Here is a 15,803-nt window from a genome sequence, read left to right on the forward strand (position 1 = left end):
TATGGTACTTCCCCTTCAAGGTACTTCTGCAGAAAACTGAACTGCATGCAATTTTTGACAGATCTCGAAAAACACTAGCTTTAATACAGATAACTTAAATAAAACCACAAGATTTAAATGATAAAAATGTAAGCTTTATTTCACGTACATAACAAAAGTATTTACACCAGCAAGGTGAATGCATTTTAAAGTCCTGACAGTGAAGGGATAAAGCATGAGAATTTTGTGCAAATGTTATGTTCTTGTGCTGAGGTGCAGTTTGCATATAAAGTCATACACAACCACCCTGTAACAGCATGGGAGGCAGTACAATATTAAAATAGTGTTCATTTATGGCATAGCTATCAATAGCTGGGGCACCATTAACCTGACTGCATTTAATGATTTATATTAATAGGCATCATTTAGAGTACTGGGTTTTTAAAGTGAGAAAAATTTCAAAAGCATTTTTGCCTAACTGTTGGAAATGCTGAAGTGAGCACAGACCACTGTTAAAATATGTTAAAACTAGGGTCTGATTAAAAAAAATCTTATGTGCAATCGAAAATAAAAAAGTTCATTACTTTTCCACAGGAAGTACTGAATTGAGGTAACAACATGATGCATTTGCATGGCTAATAGGATTATAATTCAGACTGAAAAATCTTGAGCCTTTTCATGGCAGTTATAAACTGTGGGGCAGCTGTTCTACACCATTATATCTGAGGTAACTGTATAAAACCATTTAGTATTCAAATAAAGGAATCATTCAGTTGCATGTAAACATACCTACTTAAGTCACAATGACTTTGGCAATGATTGCGTAAGTTGTACATGGTAATCTTGGCATACTGTTAAAGTATCACATGACTGCTGACTGGGACTGATGCATACATTTCTATTAAGGTCATTAAGGTCATACCGTTCAGATGCCACACCTCGCTGATGATGATCAGGATGAAACACTGGACAGAGAAGACAGTCTGCTCCTTTTAAGCAAAACTGTCCGGTGTCAACAGTTTTTCAATCAGATGTTTTCGAGAAATGTGAATCAAAGCAATCTCAAGAGCGACAAGGTGTATATAAAAAAAAAAAAGAGGTCAATTCTTCGTGTTCAAGGGAAAATGAGACTACACAGGTTTACGTGTTCAGAGAATGGTGGCGCAGTATTCTTACACAGGGGGCTGGCAAGTGAAAAGGCCTGACTTAGTTCCTGAGATATCATGAGGCGTGGTCCTGCTGGGACAGGGCTGGCTTGGCTGGTCAAGAATGCTTCCTGAAAATCCATTTTTCGGTTTAGTTGTCCCCTGTGTGTCTTCGCACAGGATGAAATTTTCCTGTGGGGTCTGGAATGAACCACTTGTCCCACACATCAGAAAAAGAGGATGCTCTCCCCCAGGGCTTGTAGTGTCCATTCCAGTGGAGGAGTTTGGCAGCTTTTACAAACTGTGGGGAGTAGCGGTTTCCAGCACCGGTATTGCCTGGAAAACAAAGTTCAGCCATCATATGATTCACACTGAATTTGAAAACAGTCAATTAGACAAGATTGATCCAGTGGTATTGTAATTAAAGGAATATACCACCCAAAAAAGTCATTTAGTATCTTGTAATTCTTGTAACTAGCATCCTTCACAGAAAATGGAGCTACCAAAATCAGTTATTTCTAGTGCACTTAAACTGGAAAATGATGATAAACTGCCATGAGTCCTTTATCTTTAGAAACTCTCTAAAAGTTTCTCAAATTACTCAAGCAGCACACATCTTAGGAATTCACTCATCACACTCACAACCAGTATTGTGGGTATGTATACACAGACATTTCACACAAACCTCCCAGATAACAGTTGTACACATGTTAAATCAGTGTGATTTACAGCAGCCACTGGTTTCCTTGAAAAAAAATTCTCACTAGTTTTCTGTCAGTAATTAACCAGAACTTACCGAGGTGCCTGACATGCCACATGGGGTCGATGGTGGAATGACGTTTGTAGAAAACAATGAGGAGAGGAGGAGTGGTGATACTTTCTGCCAGTGTTTTACTGTACAAATCCTCCCTGGGGACAAACAAACAAATTTAGTTTTAATGCTAACAGAAAGAGTCCCGATGCAACTAATTCAGTTTTTTCCCTCCTGGTTGTCTAAATTTAGCCATATCCACCCTTCATTTCACCATTGTAACTAACTTACTGCATGTTAAGCTCCATCCAGTGCTCCAGCCGCCCGGTGATGTTCTGGTTCCTCCACTCAGTCAGGTTGGCGATGATGACCCCGGGGTTGAAGGAGCATGTATTGGCCCTCATACCCAGCTTCTTGATCGCCACCTTCTTGAAGTCCAGGAAACCTATGTAGTTATTCTATTGGAAAAATGTCTATTATGTAACCGAGTGCTACTGTATTGTGCAAGAAATATTCCACATTCAGATACTGTAACTTTTTTTTTTTTTTTTTTACACAACTGAAAGCAGCTTAAGTAAAAGATGCACACCTGATTTCCAGCTCCTCGAACGATACCCTTAGCAGAAGCTGAATCACAGTCATCTGAGAAGGCAGCTGCATGTCCTGGCTTGAGGTTGGTTTCATAAAGCTCCTGAATGTCCCCTGAGATCCCACACAACAGGAAAAATCCATTTATCAATTCCCTTCCAGACAATCTTTCTTTTACTATGATAACATGAATACTTTTGGGTTTAAGAGTGAAATGGTGCATGGAAAATTTTGTACTGAGTGGCAAGTAGCCGTAAAATAGTCTTCATTATGTTTACGGCCAAGGTAATTCTCTTCCTTTATGGTGGTGTCTTACCTTGTATAATGATATCATCATCCAAATAGATGGCTTTCTCTGCCTCGGGTATGTATGCAGGCAAATAAAACCTTGCAAAAGTCAACTGAAAAATAATCCATTAGAACATAGTTTGCATGAGATAGGTGACATGGGAAAACAATAATGTAAATATTTAGTCAGCGGCAGAGATAGTACATTCTGTTGTCTCACCGGTTTTGCAACCTCAAGCATCTGAGGATCTTTGGATATCTTCCCATTGAGGAGCTCAGGCTTGAAAATAACTATCTTGTATTTGACATTTTTTAGCTTTGTATTACTCAGCCACACTCTGTTGGTAAAACAAAAAAATGGATGTGTCAGACAAAGGTTACTTAAGTCAAATAGGCCCAAGGAAATACAATATATGTTGCAAGACAGACTTGCTTCAGTGTCTTACTTCAGGTGGTCCACTGTGTCATTCAAGGTCACAATGGTGAAGACAACATTGGCTTTACTGTTCTGGTAGATGCTGTTCATGGCAGCAATTACAGCACCGAGTCTCTCCTCAGCGGCGGTGATGAGGACAGGGATCTCCTCTCCTTTCCTCAGCGTCTGTAGTCTGATGTCTGGAGAGAACTCGGCCTCAAAAGGTAGAATCACCCCTGCATCTGGGTAAAGACACATTTGGAGATTTCATCCATTGCTTCCGTGGCTTCATTTGAATGTACTGAACTTGTCTGATGGGATATACACAGCACCAATACACTTGATATCCCGAATGGAAAACCCAATCCGTCATGTAGGTACAGAGCAGTGGACGCTCAGGATACTACTCCCAGTACAAAGATGAACATACCTGGGTTTTCCTTGTGTAAAAAGTCACTGAGGTTGAGGAGATTTCGTTGAACAATGATCAGGAAGGCTACAGCCAGCAGCACAAGGATGACCACGTTTACTGAAAGACACATTTAAGAACTAATACTTGCAGAAGCGCAGGTACACAGGCAAAAAATATACAGTGGACTGTGAAATCCACAGAGATGATAATTTAACAAATTAAACTATTGTTTTCCATTCACAATGTCCTATCTAGTCATGATGACATGCATGTTTTAGAACGGCAAATAAGCAACCGTTTCAGCAAAACTGACTTACCCCTCCTCAGTGTCATGACAACAGCCACATTCGTCTCTCCAGCGCGTTTGATGAAAATCCAAAAAAACAGGTAAAAGTTGATGGGAGTGCAGCCCGCGATGTATCAGCTCGCGGACTTACCAGGACTGAGGTAAACCCAGCGTCTTTGGTGAACCCTAATTGCTGCTGCTGCACCGCTGCGTGGCGTCCGCATAAGCATAAAACGACACCGTCTGTAAACCAGTTGGCTTTAAACTATGTGTTAATACGCTTAAATCTAAAAAAAGTATACAGCGCAGGTGAAATCAGCTCTGACAAGAAACCAGATAAGACAGCAAAAGTAATTAACGCGAAAGCCAAACTGCCAACTCAACATCAACAAGTTTATCCTCTATCGCGGTTGCACGAAGAAATAACTGCCTATGCGTTTGCCTGATTATAAAATTGCATTAGCGTGTAGTTTCTGGAAGACAAGCAATTATTACGAGTTACATTTCATTATTTACATATGGTTTAATGACTGGGAATACATAACAATACGTGTGTGTTTCAAACATAATAGCTAAAAGTGGCTATACATACTGACAGGCAAGCGGGCACATCATTTAGGCAGTCAAAGCTTTCCACGAACACTAAACCAAATTTCTCAACAGACCGCAGGACTTGAACCGATCCCTTTTATTTATAGATCTGTGGACCTGCGCAGTTAACACAAGTTATAACACCCGGGAGTACCCGGATGGGTCTTTCACAAAACGACGTATCTTTTCTGAGACCGGAAGTCAAACTGCTTCGGTTTGTAACCGTTAGAACCAAAGTCTGTCAGATTGATCTCACTTCAAGTGGAAAGATGCTGGATATATTCAAGTCCATTCCCACGCACATGGTAAGATTTAAACAGATAAATCGTCGTGTAGCTGTTTAGTTATGTTAGCCGTGTTTCATTCATGCTTTTGAGTCATGCTAACGCTAACCTGTCCAAAGTTAGCTGGTGGATGCTGTGGTTACAATGGTAACAGCTGCCAAATAACGTTGTATTTTATCATCCGAAACCAGCCAGCAAAGTTTGCTAATGCAGCAAAGTCACACACTAAATGCACAAGCTCTCTAAGGTGTCAGTAGCTGTTAGTTGTCGGGTGGTATTTCTGTGAATATATAATTCGCTAATATGATTAGTGCAACTATTTGAACAAATTCATCAGGCAACATGTAGATTTCAATTGCAAGTCATTGTTCACAGACGGACCCATTACTCATGCTAACCTTAAACTCTGCTGACTTTGTGTCAGGTGTTGCACTCAGATGTGTTTGGTATGTTTTTGTGTTACAGGATTACAAAGGCCAGAAGCTGGCTGAACAGATTTTCCAAGGAATAATACTCATCTCAGCGGTAAGTAACCATGACACATGCAAACTAGCAGTTCAAAACATCCCACTAGGATGACATTGTTTTTTGTTTGTTTTTTGTTTTGTTTTGTTTTTTACCCGTAGTTATGTTCACTGATTTCCCATGCACTTTCTTTCCAGGTGATTGGATTCGTGTATGGTCTGATTATTGAACAGTTTGGCTGGACAGTGTACATAGTCTTGGCTGGCTTTGCCATATCCTGTGTGGTAAGTTTTTGCTTGCTTTGCTTTGTGTTGTTGTTTTCTTTGTTTGAAACAACAGATAACATTAAATATATACATTTTTCTGCTTCTTTGTCTTTAGTTGACCCTGCCCCCGTGGCCTATGTACAGAAAGAATCCCCTGTCTTGGCAGCCAGTTCTACCAGAGACCAGTGGAGAGTCCAGCCAAAAACCTCAGGAAAGCCTCAAGAAGAAGAAGCACAAATAACTCAGAGCTACCAGTGCCCAGCTGTTAATACATCTTTTTATATCAAAAGAAATATGTTTTTCTCATGGTTCATATTTGAAGCATTTATGAAGAAAACTTTGTTACAGTGTTTATTAGTAATAACTAACTAATACTTGTCTGTCCAATAATAAACATCTGATACTCTATATTTTATAAATGACATGATTTTTTTTTTCTGTAACTGAAATGCTTGTTTTATTTTGGTTCTCAACAATAAGGAAAATACAGTAGGTGTAAACAACAAAAAAACACATTTAGGATTTATTAGAAATAATTCAAATGTTAATATCTACAGTGTATCTATATTACATTATTTTGTGTATAAGAAAAATACAACAGAGCAGCATGAGTGAGATGTCTTCAAAGATGCAGCATAGATGAAACAATTATTCAGAGTTTGTCTTGAATTATACAGCAAATAGAAAGACAGTGCTATAACATGACTTAAACCTTTGCATAGGCAGGATTAATTTCAAATCCTGTGTTTGTGCTAAAATGAGGTGAACAATATTTACATATCCCTCTAGATGTCATTCCATATGACTGCCTACACAGGGTCAGCTGTACTGTGGCAATTCTATGACAAAACCTGCAATCAAATGATATGCAGGTTTCATGCAAGCAGGAAGAGTAAGGTGAAAATACCTCACAACCATGGCGGTATTTTGGCAGGACCAATTTTCACTTCAGTCTCATGTATCATGTTACGCAAGAACTGTTGAAATGTTTGCATCTTGTGAGCAAGTTCTCACAAGTAGTGTCATGACAATGTAAATGTGTACTCTCCCCTCCACACATTGTTCCTCTCTAAACCTTGAAAGCAATATCCTCAAAGAATTTCAGCTGCCTCACCATCACAGCATAAGCTTGGTACTTCTCATCCCCCATCTGGTCACGAAGGCACAGCTGCGGTAAGAAAAAAGACACCAGCTGATGTTACTTAGGAAACAGGGCAGGTGAATTAACTGCTTGGGTTCTAGGCAAACTGTTTTGCACAAATTAAATACACTGTGCATGGGTGAGTAAATCTGTGATATGAAAGGAATATGAGTTCAAGTTAACATCATTTTGAAGTGGGTCTCATTTATTAGTGAATAAAGGCTTTGTATCTATGATTGCATATGAGAGACCTCTATTATCTGCTTTACTTCTAATGTACTTCCTGGTATAGACATGCACAATGTATTTCGCTTAGTGAAAGTAATATCCCTGAGTATGTGCAAAGCACTTGGCACAAATGAAGAAACCAACACATTGCTCCAGCTCCTAATTACAGTTGCTGCTCCTGACCACTTGTTACTGAGAGTTTTTAGCAGTTATAGCAGGGGTATAATACAGTATATGATTTAGTATGTTGTGTTTTACTTCTTTAAAACCATACTTCTCTTTTGGTTTCATCCTCCTCCTCCATGATTTCCAGCACTCTGTCCAGCAGCTTGACCCCCAGGCCCTTCACCACATCTGTTCTCAGGTGTTCTATGGCTCTCCTTATCTTGGCTGGACCAGATGTGGAACCTTTCGGAGACACACAAATTTGGTAAAACACAAGGAAGTTCCGGAATGAGTGACTAATGACAACAGAGTTTGATCATAGTATCTAACCTATTGGTATTTCACCAAGTGACAGGTTCTCCGCTTCATCTCGAGCCTTCCCATGAATCACCAGGGTGTCCCTGTACTTCCTGTTCAGTTTAAATTCTGGAAGAGCAGTAGAGTCGAATCTGCTTCCATCCACCTTGCTCGCACCTTCTCCAGCATCCATTCTCAAAGTCTGGGTCATCATGTGGACCAAATCCTGCATGTCACTGGATTCAGTCTTCCTGCAGATGACCCATAAATCATTGATTATCCAGTGAAGTGACTATTTTTAAGTATATTTGGGCTGAGGTGAGTTGCATTTGATTTCTCACCTCTCTCTGCAGTCTCCCTCTGAACGCTCTGTGGAACTAGTAGATGAGCTGTATTCTTCGTCATCAGACCTTTGCTCCAGCACCTTATCCTGCTGTAATGAAGCATATTCCACTGTTGTGACAGATGATTTGACACAGACTTTTGACTTAAATTCACTCATGAGGCATGCTCAGCTTTTTTTGTTTTTTTTTGGTCATATTGGTAGAAGTCATTTTCTCAGCTGGATGAAGTACAACTGAATGTCATGGTGGTGTGGTGTCAGTACCTTAATGTTGGTCCCAGTGATGTCCGAAACAGATCTGGTAATTGGGGCGCTGTAGAGCTCAGTCTTGGTGGAAGTGACATCATAAGATGCCCTTCTTGCAGCTTCAACACCTGGGGAGAGAGTATAGAACTAATCAAGGGGAAAAAAAACAAATAACTAATCCTTTTTGATTCATAATGGATCAAGTATTTCCCTTAAATTGTGCATCTACACATTTGTTTCTAAGTGTAATTACGTGTATACATGTGTATATAAGCAAGTGCATTTTCTTGAATTACTTTTTTTCTCTATTATTTAATTCAAACCTGTAACTTAAGTTTTACTGTTTTTTATAGGTTTTACCATGAAGTTGTAGCTTCAGTTAAGACAGTAAGTACCTGGCTGACCAGCGCTGTCTTGGGACTGCCTCAGCCTCCTTCTCTCTCTGGCAGACAGAGGACGATCCTGAAAATAAAATTGATCCATGTGTTATGAGATAGATAAACTGCATTTGCTGACTTCAGCAAGAACAGACCACTTGTCCAAAACAATTAACCAAGAGTAGAAAAGCTCTTGGAGGAAATTATTTTAGGCAAAATGGTTATTCAGAAATATTTACATAGTTGAGCAGTAGTGTGACTTATACAGTATGAGTGGAAGAGCACTCTCACCTGTGGCAGTGGTAACAATCCCTCCTTGTAGGAACTAATTGATGTAGTGGTTGCAGCTGCATCAGTTTTCTTGACTCTCCATGCCCCTCCTGTTCCTCCTCCTCCCCTCCATGGCTCTGCTCTCAACAGGAGGTGGAGGTAAAGGTCTCGGAGCAGCCACCTTAGACTAAAAGAAGATAAAAAAAGATACAAGAATTATTGAATTAACCTCTATGAATCTGGAGGAATATACAATGGGGACAAAAATGTTTCTCTTATGTTTCTCATGTTATTGTTACATTGTTAGAATTATATTAAGTTAATATTACATTATGTAATTCTATGACTAAAGTGCTTTTAACCCTACAAGTGTCTGAGTTTCAGCAACCTAATATTGACTCCAGTATCGATCTTAACCTTGTCCTGATCCCCATGTGTCCACATTGTGTGTCTCCCTCTGTGCTGCTGTGATATAGAAGGTTCTGATGAAAACTGTGGGGGAGTTTGGTATGGGGTGGTCTGACCTGGCTCACTGGCTGGTGAGGGGGTTTCCTCCTGATCAGGTTAAACAAACAAACAATTATTACACGATTACACAATTCCTCTCTCTTGTCCCATTGGGTGTTAGCAGCGTTACACATGGGCTTTATTCTGGCAGGAGTTCACATGAATGAGGGCAAGAATTTTAATTCTTACCAGTGTTGGAGGGAGGGGCTCTAACAGTTTTTCAGTAGATTCTAAGTTGTCCTACAAAACATAAATTAACACACATAAAAGCAAACAACAACACTTAATTAGAAAACAGTAAAAGTATTGCTCTGTTGTTATCAGCACTTACTTGGATGTCTGAGGTATATTGGTGTTGTGTTGGAGCTCCCTTTAGAAGGGTAACGGTGTCACTTTTATTGTTCATATTCTCTTCTGCAACTGCTCCGATATTTTCTATATTAGATTTGTGTGCAGATCTCCTCTCAGGAATAGAAAAAACTGCTCCTTTCTCCACTTCTAACTTTGGGTTCTGCATGTCAGCCTCTTGAAGTAATTCCATGGTATCATCCTTATTATCCACATCTGACATCTGCTTCCCCCCGGCGACAAAAAATGTATCCCCAGGGTTTGGCGTGGCCTGAGGCTGGATGTCTAACAATCCATTGGGTGCCCTTCTCTTGTCTCCTCCCCTACTGCCAGTACCCGATATGGACTTCAGAGGGGGCTTAACGGGGGAAGGAGGGGGAGAAGGATCTGGTTTCCCTCGTCCCTTGCTGTCTTTGTGCACACTGGGAGTCACATGTTCATTACCTGCCCGGTGGTGCACCTGTCTCTTCAACACGTCCTCATCCTCCTGCTCTTGGACATCAATATTGATGTTGCTGATGGTTGCCAGGGATGAAAGGCTGCCTTTGAGAGCATCGGGTGAAGAGGGTTTGGGTGATGGAGGTGTTTGGACTGGGGTGCAGTCGGTGGCACCGTTCCAAACTTTATGTTGTTGTGATTTCTCTTCTTTCTGCGGATGAAGGGAAAAAACAAAAAACATAGTAAACACTGATGATTCCCTGTCTGACATGAGAACAGAGGAGACGGGGTGAACAGCTTCAACTGTGTAATAATCAGAGCAATCCACAAGACTGTTTTTGACATCTGACTACACATTAATGGAACCTGAATTAAATGTCATGTATGTGACTGATCTGTTGATTCTGTGTCAAAATAAAAAGTATTTTTAAAATGCCATTTAATCCACCTACACTTGCTTACAGCTTGTCTACTAAGGTCAAAAACTGAATCAAAGATAAGTTTGAATAATGCTTTTGAGAACAAACAAAGAAATGTAAATTAATTAAATATCCTTAATAAGATTAATTAAGCTCACAAATATTATACAGTTTGTCTTTGCCTAGGACAGCCAAATGCAAGCGGCAAATAAATGCTTTCCACTTTACTGGGGGAGCATTTTTGCAAAATACTGAAAAGTAATTGTAGAATATAACAAAAAACATATTTATGTCACTATTTGTCTTAAACAGTAATATATATCAGAAAATAATATAATCCATTTCAAGTGAGTACACAAAAATGTAATACAGAGTGACCGAGAAGTAACATGTCATTAAATAATAATAGAGATGATATTAAACATTTAACACCTTCTATATAAAATCAGCCTTGCTATTGGTCAGTCACTCACCCGTTTCACCCTGGCAACAGGTTCAGGCTGAGGACTTGGAGGCAGCTTCTCAGGTTTTGGCTGAGATGACACCACAGACGATGCATTGTTGGCCCTACAATCACCACTGCCACTCACAGCTTTCTTTCTTGACTTGGCAGTTTTTCTGGTGTGGAAAGGAAAACAAAACAATCATAAAACCAGCTCAAATCTTCTTTTCTAATGCATGCAAGAAGCACCAAAAAAGGGGGTGGACGGAGACATGTGATAGTTGAGGTACACTGACAAAGAAAATGACAGTAAAAGACGCTGGGTAAAGTTTTGACATAAAATGACTTCCTTTGAAGAATTCATAATTAATAAAAAGGAGGACCGCTGTCAGTGACACCTACTCTTTGGTGGCCTCAAGGAACATAGCAATTTGTTTTTTGATATAGGGCTGCCGGAGGATAACTTTGACATCAGGCCTGTCTTCAGGTCTCTTACACAGCATGCTCTTGATTAAATCTCCCAGCTGGGGATCATATCTACTGGGCATCTGTGGCAGCTGATGAGAAAGAACCAGATGAAAAATGTTATGAATTACTGTCAATATACTCTACAGTAATATTTCTAAAAAATGGGGGTTCAGAAAAACAACGTGCTGTCTAATTGGACAAGAATCAAGTATTAAAATCCTGGACAAGATTATTGAAGTCACCAATCATTCCCACATTTATTACTTGGGGGCAGGAACAACCACAGGCTGTGATCGGAGCTTTAAAAATGTCAGAACTCTGCTGACATGATCACAAAATGAAGTCAAATGTATTGTGTAACTAATTATAGTTCAAACTTGGCTTGAATTGCATACCAAATAAAATGCACATTTTTAAAGAGATGAAACCCACCTTTCCTTCTACTATACGATACACCAGTGAATTCATATCCTTGGCGTTGAAAGCGTGTTTAAGTGTGGACATTTCATACACACAGCAACCCAGGGCCCATACATCTGACTAGAGAAAAAAATACATCCAATGAAAAGCAACTCTCATCCAGAAATAAACTACACACATTAATACCAGATAATACAAATACCTTGTGGTTATAGGGTTTATTGGAGAAGAGCTCAGGACTCATGTAGTAAGGGGTTCCTATGAGGGTGCTGGCCATATCATTCTGGTTCTCCAATACTCGTGCAATGCCCAGGTCCCCAACTTTGATGATGTTGGTTTTTGTCAGGAAGATGTTCTGTGTTTTAAGGTCTCTGTGAAGAATGTTCCGCTCATGCAGGTACTGTAAAGCAGAATTACTTTAAACATGCTGTATTCATGTGAATAAAAACTTATATTTTGCTTAACCTGGACCCCACTTTCAATACAGCAATATACTGTACCTGGAGTGCCATGGCTATCTGGACAAACCACTCCACCACCTGCCTCTCGGGTAAGAGTTCCCCTTTCTGCTGTTTAAGTCTGTGATAGAGGTCACCACCTTCACAGAAACCCATCACAATGTACAGTTGGCGGTCATCTCCTTCCCAAGATTCCCTGTATGTCACAATGTTAGGGTGTCGAAGCTGGGACAGAAGCTGCGCCTCCTGCTCTGCAGCGCGTCGCTCTCGCTTAGTGGAGGTGGTTAAATTCAGCTTCTTTATAACATACTGAAACAGAAGCACAGCGCAAACTCACTTACCGAGTTACAAATTAAGGAAATCCTACAATCTGTATCATTTGTGGACATGAAAATTTCAGAGATCAATATGCAAGAAAGAGAATGTAAAGTCACCATGAGATGGACAATTATTTCCAGTCAGATGCCAATGCACTGAACTCAGATTTCCTCACATTCACATATTCACATTGTTTTAGCAGTTAATGACTGGTGTAAATCCGGAATTTAAAGATTTTGTTAATGTTAGTGATTCACATATGAATGGGTACATGTGTACACAGCCATGAAACGTTGACACGGGCACTCCTCAGCGAATAATAAACAGCAGCCAACGTGGCGTACAGTACTATCAATTAATTATGCAATTACAGTTTTCTAAGGTTTAACTGGTTAAATTAAATAGCTCCTCAAATCTTTTAAGGACTTTCTGGGGGACTCTGCGCTTTTTAAATCTCAAACACAATGCTCAAGAGCGTAAACAAATCAGTGAGGATGTTTTAGCTAAGTTTGGCTAACTTTAAGCTAGCTCTTTGTAGCGTCAAATCTGGTCGTTAAGTGATGTAAAACGACTACAGAACGTTTGTGAAAAAAAACTAAAGGTTGCGTATTTTAACTGCTTGTGTTGAACCCTATACCCTCTCGCTTCTTACCTGTTTTCGGTCTGATTTGTGTTTCACCAGGTTCACCTCCCCATAGCTCCCCTTCCCAACGACCCTGATGAAAATATAATTATTCATCACTCCTCATAACTCTTCATAACGCGACCTGAAACGCTGAAACGTTACACGACGCTCCCTGCGATATAAACAGCGTTATTTCGTCTCATACTTCAGCTGCAAAGACGAGGTAAACATACGAAAAATGTTCAGAAAACTTGGCGCTAGCTGAGTAGCAGCGATGAGATTTTGAAAACGCAGGAAATCAGAAGCAGTCGATAGTTTTTCGTCACTAGGCAACTGGCGGCTCACTGTCGACGATGATGATGAGAGGGTCCAGCTGGACCTAAACACAGCTGCGTTTACAGCACAGCGCCACCCAGCGTCCACATCTAGACATCTTTATTACATGGACATTTTGAAGCAGTTTCATAAAGAGACCATTACTTTCGCTCTTTAATCAGTAATTAAGCTTCTGGTTAGACTTGAATGACTAGTTGACGACTAAAGTAGACCGTTCACCTTTCCAAACATCACAAGAAATCATATTTACTGTGGGTGTGTCACTTTATCAATGCTTAATTGAATCCTATAGAAATGCTCTGCTTTTACTTGGGAAATTCTTTAGTTTTACAAAGGTAGAACTTACAATAACTGGAATCTACCTTTGCTTACCGGGAATCGTAATGACAGAATATTGCATGTTATTAAAAGGTGGAGCCCTGGTTGTAATAATAACAACACGTGTAATTAATAATTTCAAATATGCCTAAAAACGCGGCACTTAGATGAAATCTTCACTGATATAAATCATCTGAAATAACTTAATGACATGTCAGTAACGTTCACCATGAAGAGACTCCAAACTTTTCAGTACATGAACATGAGGAAAAAATAGCAAGTGGTCACTACAAACATCGCTTTTAGTACCACAAACAAACAGATCTATCCACAAGATCTAACAAGAAGAACAACTGTTTAATGTTTTAATCTCATAAAGGATATAGGCAACTTTTTGTCAGTGGAGGACAGCTACCTTTTTCCACATAGCTTATTGTGCCCGATGAATACACTGGCCATGAATTGGTTTGGGGTCATGTAATCCACTAGATGGAGCACTAGACAACCACAAGTTGACACACTGAGGGAAAAATCACTGAGTGATATGCACCTGGTAAGATGAATGGACATGAAGATGTCAGCTGTGTGGCCTTTACTGTGGCTTGTGGTCTTTGGCTCTGGGTTTGGTTTTATTTTGTTCTTAAACAATATACACATAACACACTTATCCACACAATATACACAATAAAAATCACTAATAGCTAACACAGATTCAATAGAACATGGAGTATGGACATCAAAAATGAAATAAAATAACAATAAATTACATCAAATAGTCTAAGTGAATAAGAATAAATTGGATCAACACAGGCATAAAGCATGACACAGGATAAAAAAAAACACTATAACTGAATGAACGGGCCTTAAAGAGTACCTGCTACTGAGGAAGAAGGAAGTAAAAAAAACCCTCACTCGGGATCAAAAGAAAGTTTGTAAAACCGTATCTCTTGCTTTGTGATGTAGTCCAGAGTTGGGGAGACAATGCAACCACTGCAAGACCTACACCATCATTCGGGCTATGAAATATAAATACTGTCATTAGATAAATAAAGTCACCACTGCTGATGTGTTTAAAAGCGCTGTAGTAACAACGAGACTGGTTTCGTTTTCAGCAGGGGGTTATTTACTGTACCCACTGTCAAAGCTGCACACTGACACCAGCTCACCTCCAAGGCTTTCATTCTATAAGTACAGCACAGGGGGAGTTACGGATGAGGAGAGTCTGACCAATAGCGTAGTAGAACTGTTTACCTGTGCGCCATAGCTCGGGCGTTGATTGGTCCGTTAGCCGTCCTGCCTGAGGTGACGTCAGGAGAAGCGCTGCTGGTGAGGCTGCCAAGTACAGATTCAGTGTGAGAAAGCTTTGTGGTGGAGAGAGACACAAACGGACGGACGCTGGACCTCGGCTACGGGACTTCACTGACCGCTACATTTCAGGTAGGAGCGGCCTCTGCTAGGCTGTCATGACACAAACTTTAATGTCTGACTCTTCCTCAAAGGCCAGAGAGATGTTGGAGCGCGTTTTCGTGCCAGCCGGGTTTTGACAGCTCGTTTTTCAAGCAACATTCATCAGTGACTAGCGTTAGCTATCGTTTACCGGCGCTTTGCATTGACTTTTCATTCTTTTACATGAGGACCCTTTGCGTTGTAACGTTAGCCCGAGAAACGTTTGTAATGACTTTAAAACTATAACTCGTTTTAGCGTTACTGGAGGAGGGAGCTGCTGAAGTTAGCAGCAGCAGCCGTTAGTCAGGTTTGCAGATGCACTTTCATTCACATAGAAGGGACCTCTGTGTAACTGAAACTGCAGTTTCGAAGATCAGATACTATCATGGTATACTGTATATTACTGACTGAAGTCATAGCTTACTTGTCTTTTCTCCATGCAGACCGACACAACCAGACTGACCTCTGAATTACTGTAGATTAAGACAAGCTTATGCAGTATGGTCTGACCATCTCCAAATAACTCCAGATTATCTTGAGAGAGCCCTGGCAGTGTTATTGTCCATATTTTAAGCAGAAATGGTGCAAAGGTTTTCTCAGTAAACATGACATGATGTGTATTTTTCCACTGCTTTCACTGTGCGTGAAGTGCCTTAAAAGTATTTTTAGTTTTTATCCTTTCCCTCATTTCTCATTTCCCCTTCTCTTTATGTTGCTCTGTCT

At 40.1% G+C, this 15,803-nt stretch overlaps 4 protein-coding genes across 4 annotated transcripts in view; 2 read left to right on the forward strand and 2 right to left on the reverse strand.

Moving 5' to 3' along the window:
• Positions 1–112: 112 nt before the first annotated feature.
• glt8d1 (glycosyltransferase 8 domain containing 1) lies at positions 113–4,493 on the reverse strand. The gene is made up of 9 exons (XM_018685851.2): positions 3,896–4,493; positions 3,597–3,695; positions 3,198–3,408; positions 2,972–3,089; positions 2,780–2,864; positions 2,465–2,577; positions 2,167–2,333; positions 1,921–2,033; positions 113–1,460 (listed from the first exon to the last, which is right to left on the reverse strand). Exons 1-9 carry the CDS (start codon positions 3,909–3,911, stop codon positions 1,276–1,278), a joined length of 1,107 nt encoding a protein of 368 aa, XP_018541367.1. The 5' UTR covers positions 3,912–4,493; the 3' UTR covers positions 113–1,275.
• A 106-nt stretch (positions 4,494–4,599) lies between these two features.
• spcs1 (signal peptidase complex subunit 1) lies at positions 4,600–5,878 on the forward strand. Its single transcript, XM_018685852.2, has 4 exons — positions 4,600–4,760; positions 5,205–5,264; positions 5,402–5,488; positions 5,586–5,878. Exons 1-4 carry the CDS (start codon positions 4,614–4,616, stop codon positions 5,709–5,711), a joined length of 420 nt encoding a protein of 139 aa, XP_018541368.1. The 5' UTR covers positions 4,600–4,613; the 3' UTR covers positions 5,712–5,878.
• Positions 5,879–6,107: 229 nt separating this feature from the next.
• nek4 (NIMA-related kinase 4) lies at positions 6,108–13,320 on the reverse strand. The gene is given in 17 exon segments (XM_018685850.2): positions 6,108–6,638; positions 7,114–7,247; positions 7,335–7,552; positions 7,643–7,734; positions 7,909–8,018; positions 8,286–8,352; positions 8,559–8,630; positions 8,632–8,724; positions 8,955–9,092; positions 9,234–9,284; positions 9,376–10,041; positions 10,723–10,867; positions 11,094–11,248; positions 11,592–11,699; positions 11,782–11,979; positions 12,080–12,346; positions 13,008–13,320. Coding segments are annotated over 17 exon segments (2,700 nt in total). The 5' UTR covers positions 13,095–13,320; the 3' UTR covers positions 6,108–6,539.
• A 1,592-nt stretch (positions 13,321–14,912) lies between these two features.
• The window catches only part of camk1b (calcium/calmodulin-dependent protein kinase Ib), a 37,642-nt gene continuing 36,751 nt past the window's right edge, over positions 14,913–15,803 (forward strand). Inside the window, exon 1 of the mRNA XM_018685842.2 lies at positions 14,913–15,071. The gene's annotated coding sequence lies outside the window, so the exon portion shown is untranslated. The remainder of the gene's footprint in view (positions 15,072–15,803) is intronic.

This window comes from Lates calcarifer, linkage group LG12 (assembly GCF_001640805.2).
Source record: "Lates calcarifer isolate ASB-BC8 linkage group LG12, TLL_Latcal_v3, whole genome shotgun sequence".
Lineage (NCBI taxonomy): Eukaryota > Metazoa > Chordata > Actinopteri > Centropomidae > Lates > Lates calcarifer.

Bases quoted from the DNA above. Each gene is read 5' to 3' on its own strand.
- spcs1 (XM_018685852.2), top strand. From the start codon at position 4,614: ATGGGTCTTTCACAAAACGACGTATCTTTTCTGAGACCGGAAGTCAAA. The intron at 5,265-5,401 runs GTAAGTAACCAT...CTTTCTTTCCAG, and splicing joins GAATAATACTCATCTCAGCG to GTGATTGGATTCGTGTATGG. The intron at 5,489-5,585 runs GTAAGTTTTTGC...CTTTGTCTTTAG, and splicing joins GCTTTGCCATATCCTGTGTG to TTGACCCTGCCCCCGTGGCC.
- glt8d1 (XM_018685851.2), bottom strand. The intron at 2,334-2,464 runs GTGTGCATCTTT...TTTTTCCAATAG, and splicing joins TTCGAGGAGCTGGAAATCAG to AATAACTACATAGGTTTCCT. The intron at 1,461-1,920 runs GTAAGTTCTGGT...TTTGTTTTCCAG, and splicing joins GTGGCATGTCAGGCACCTCG to GCAATACCGGTGCTGGAAAC.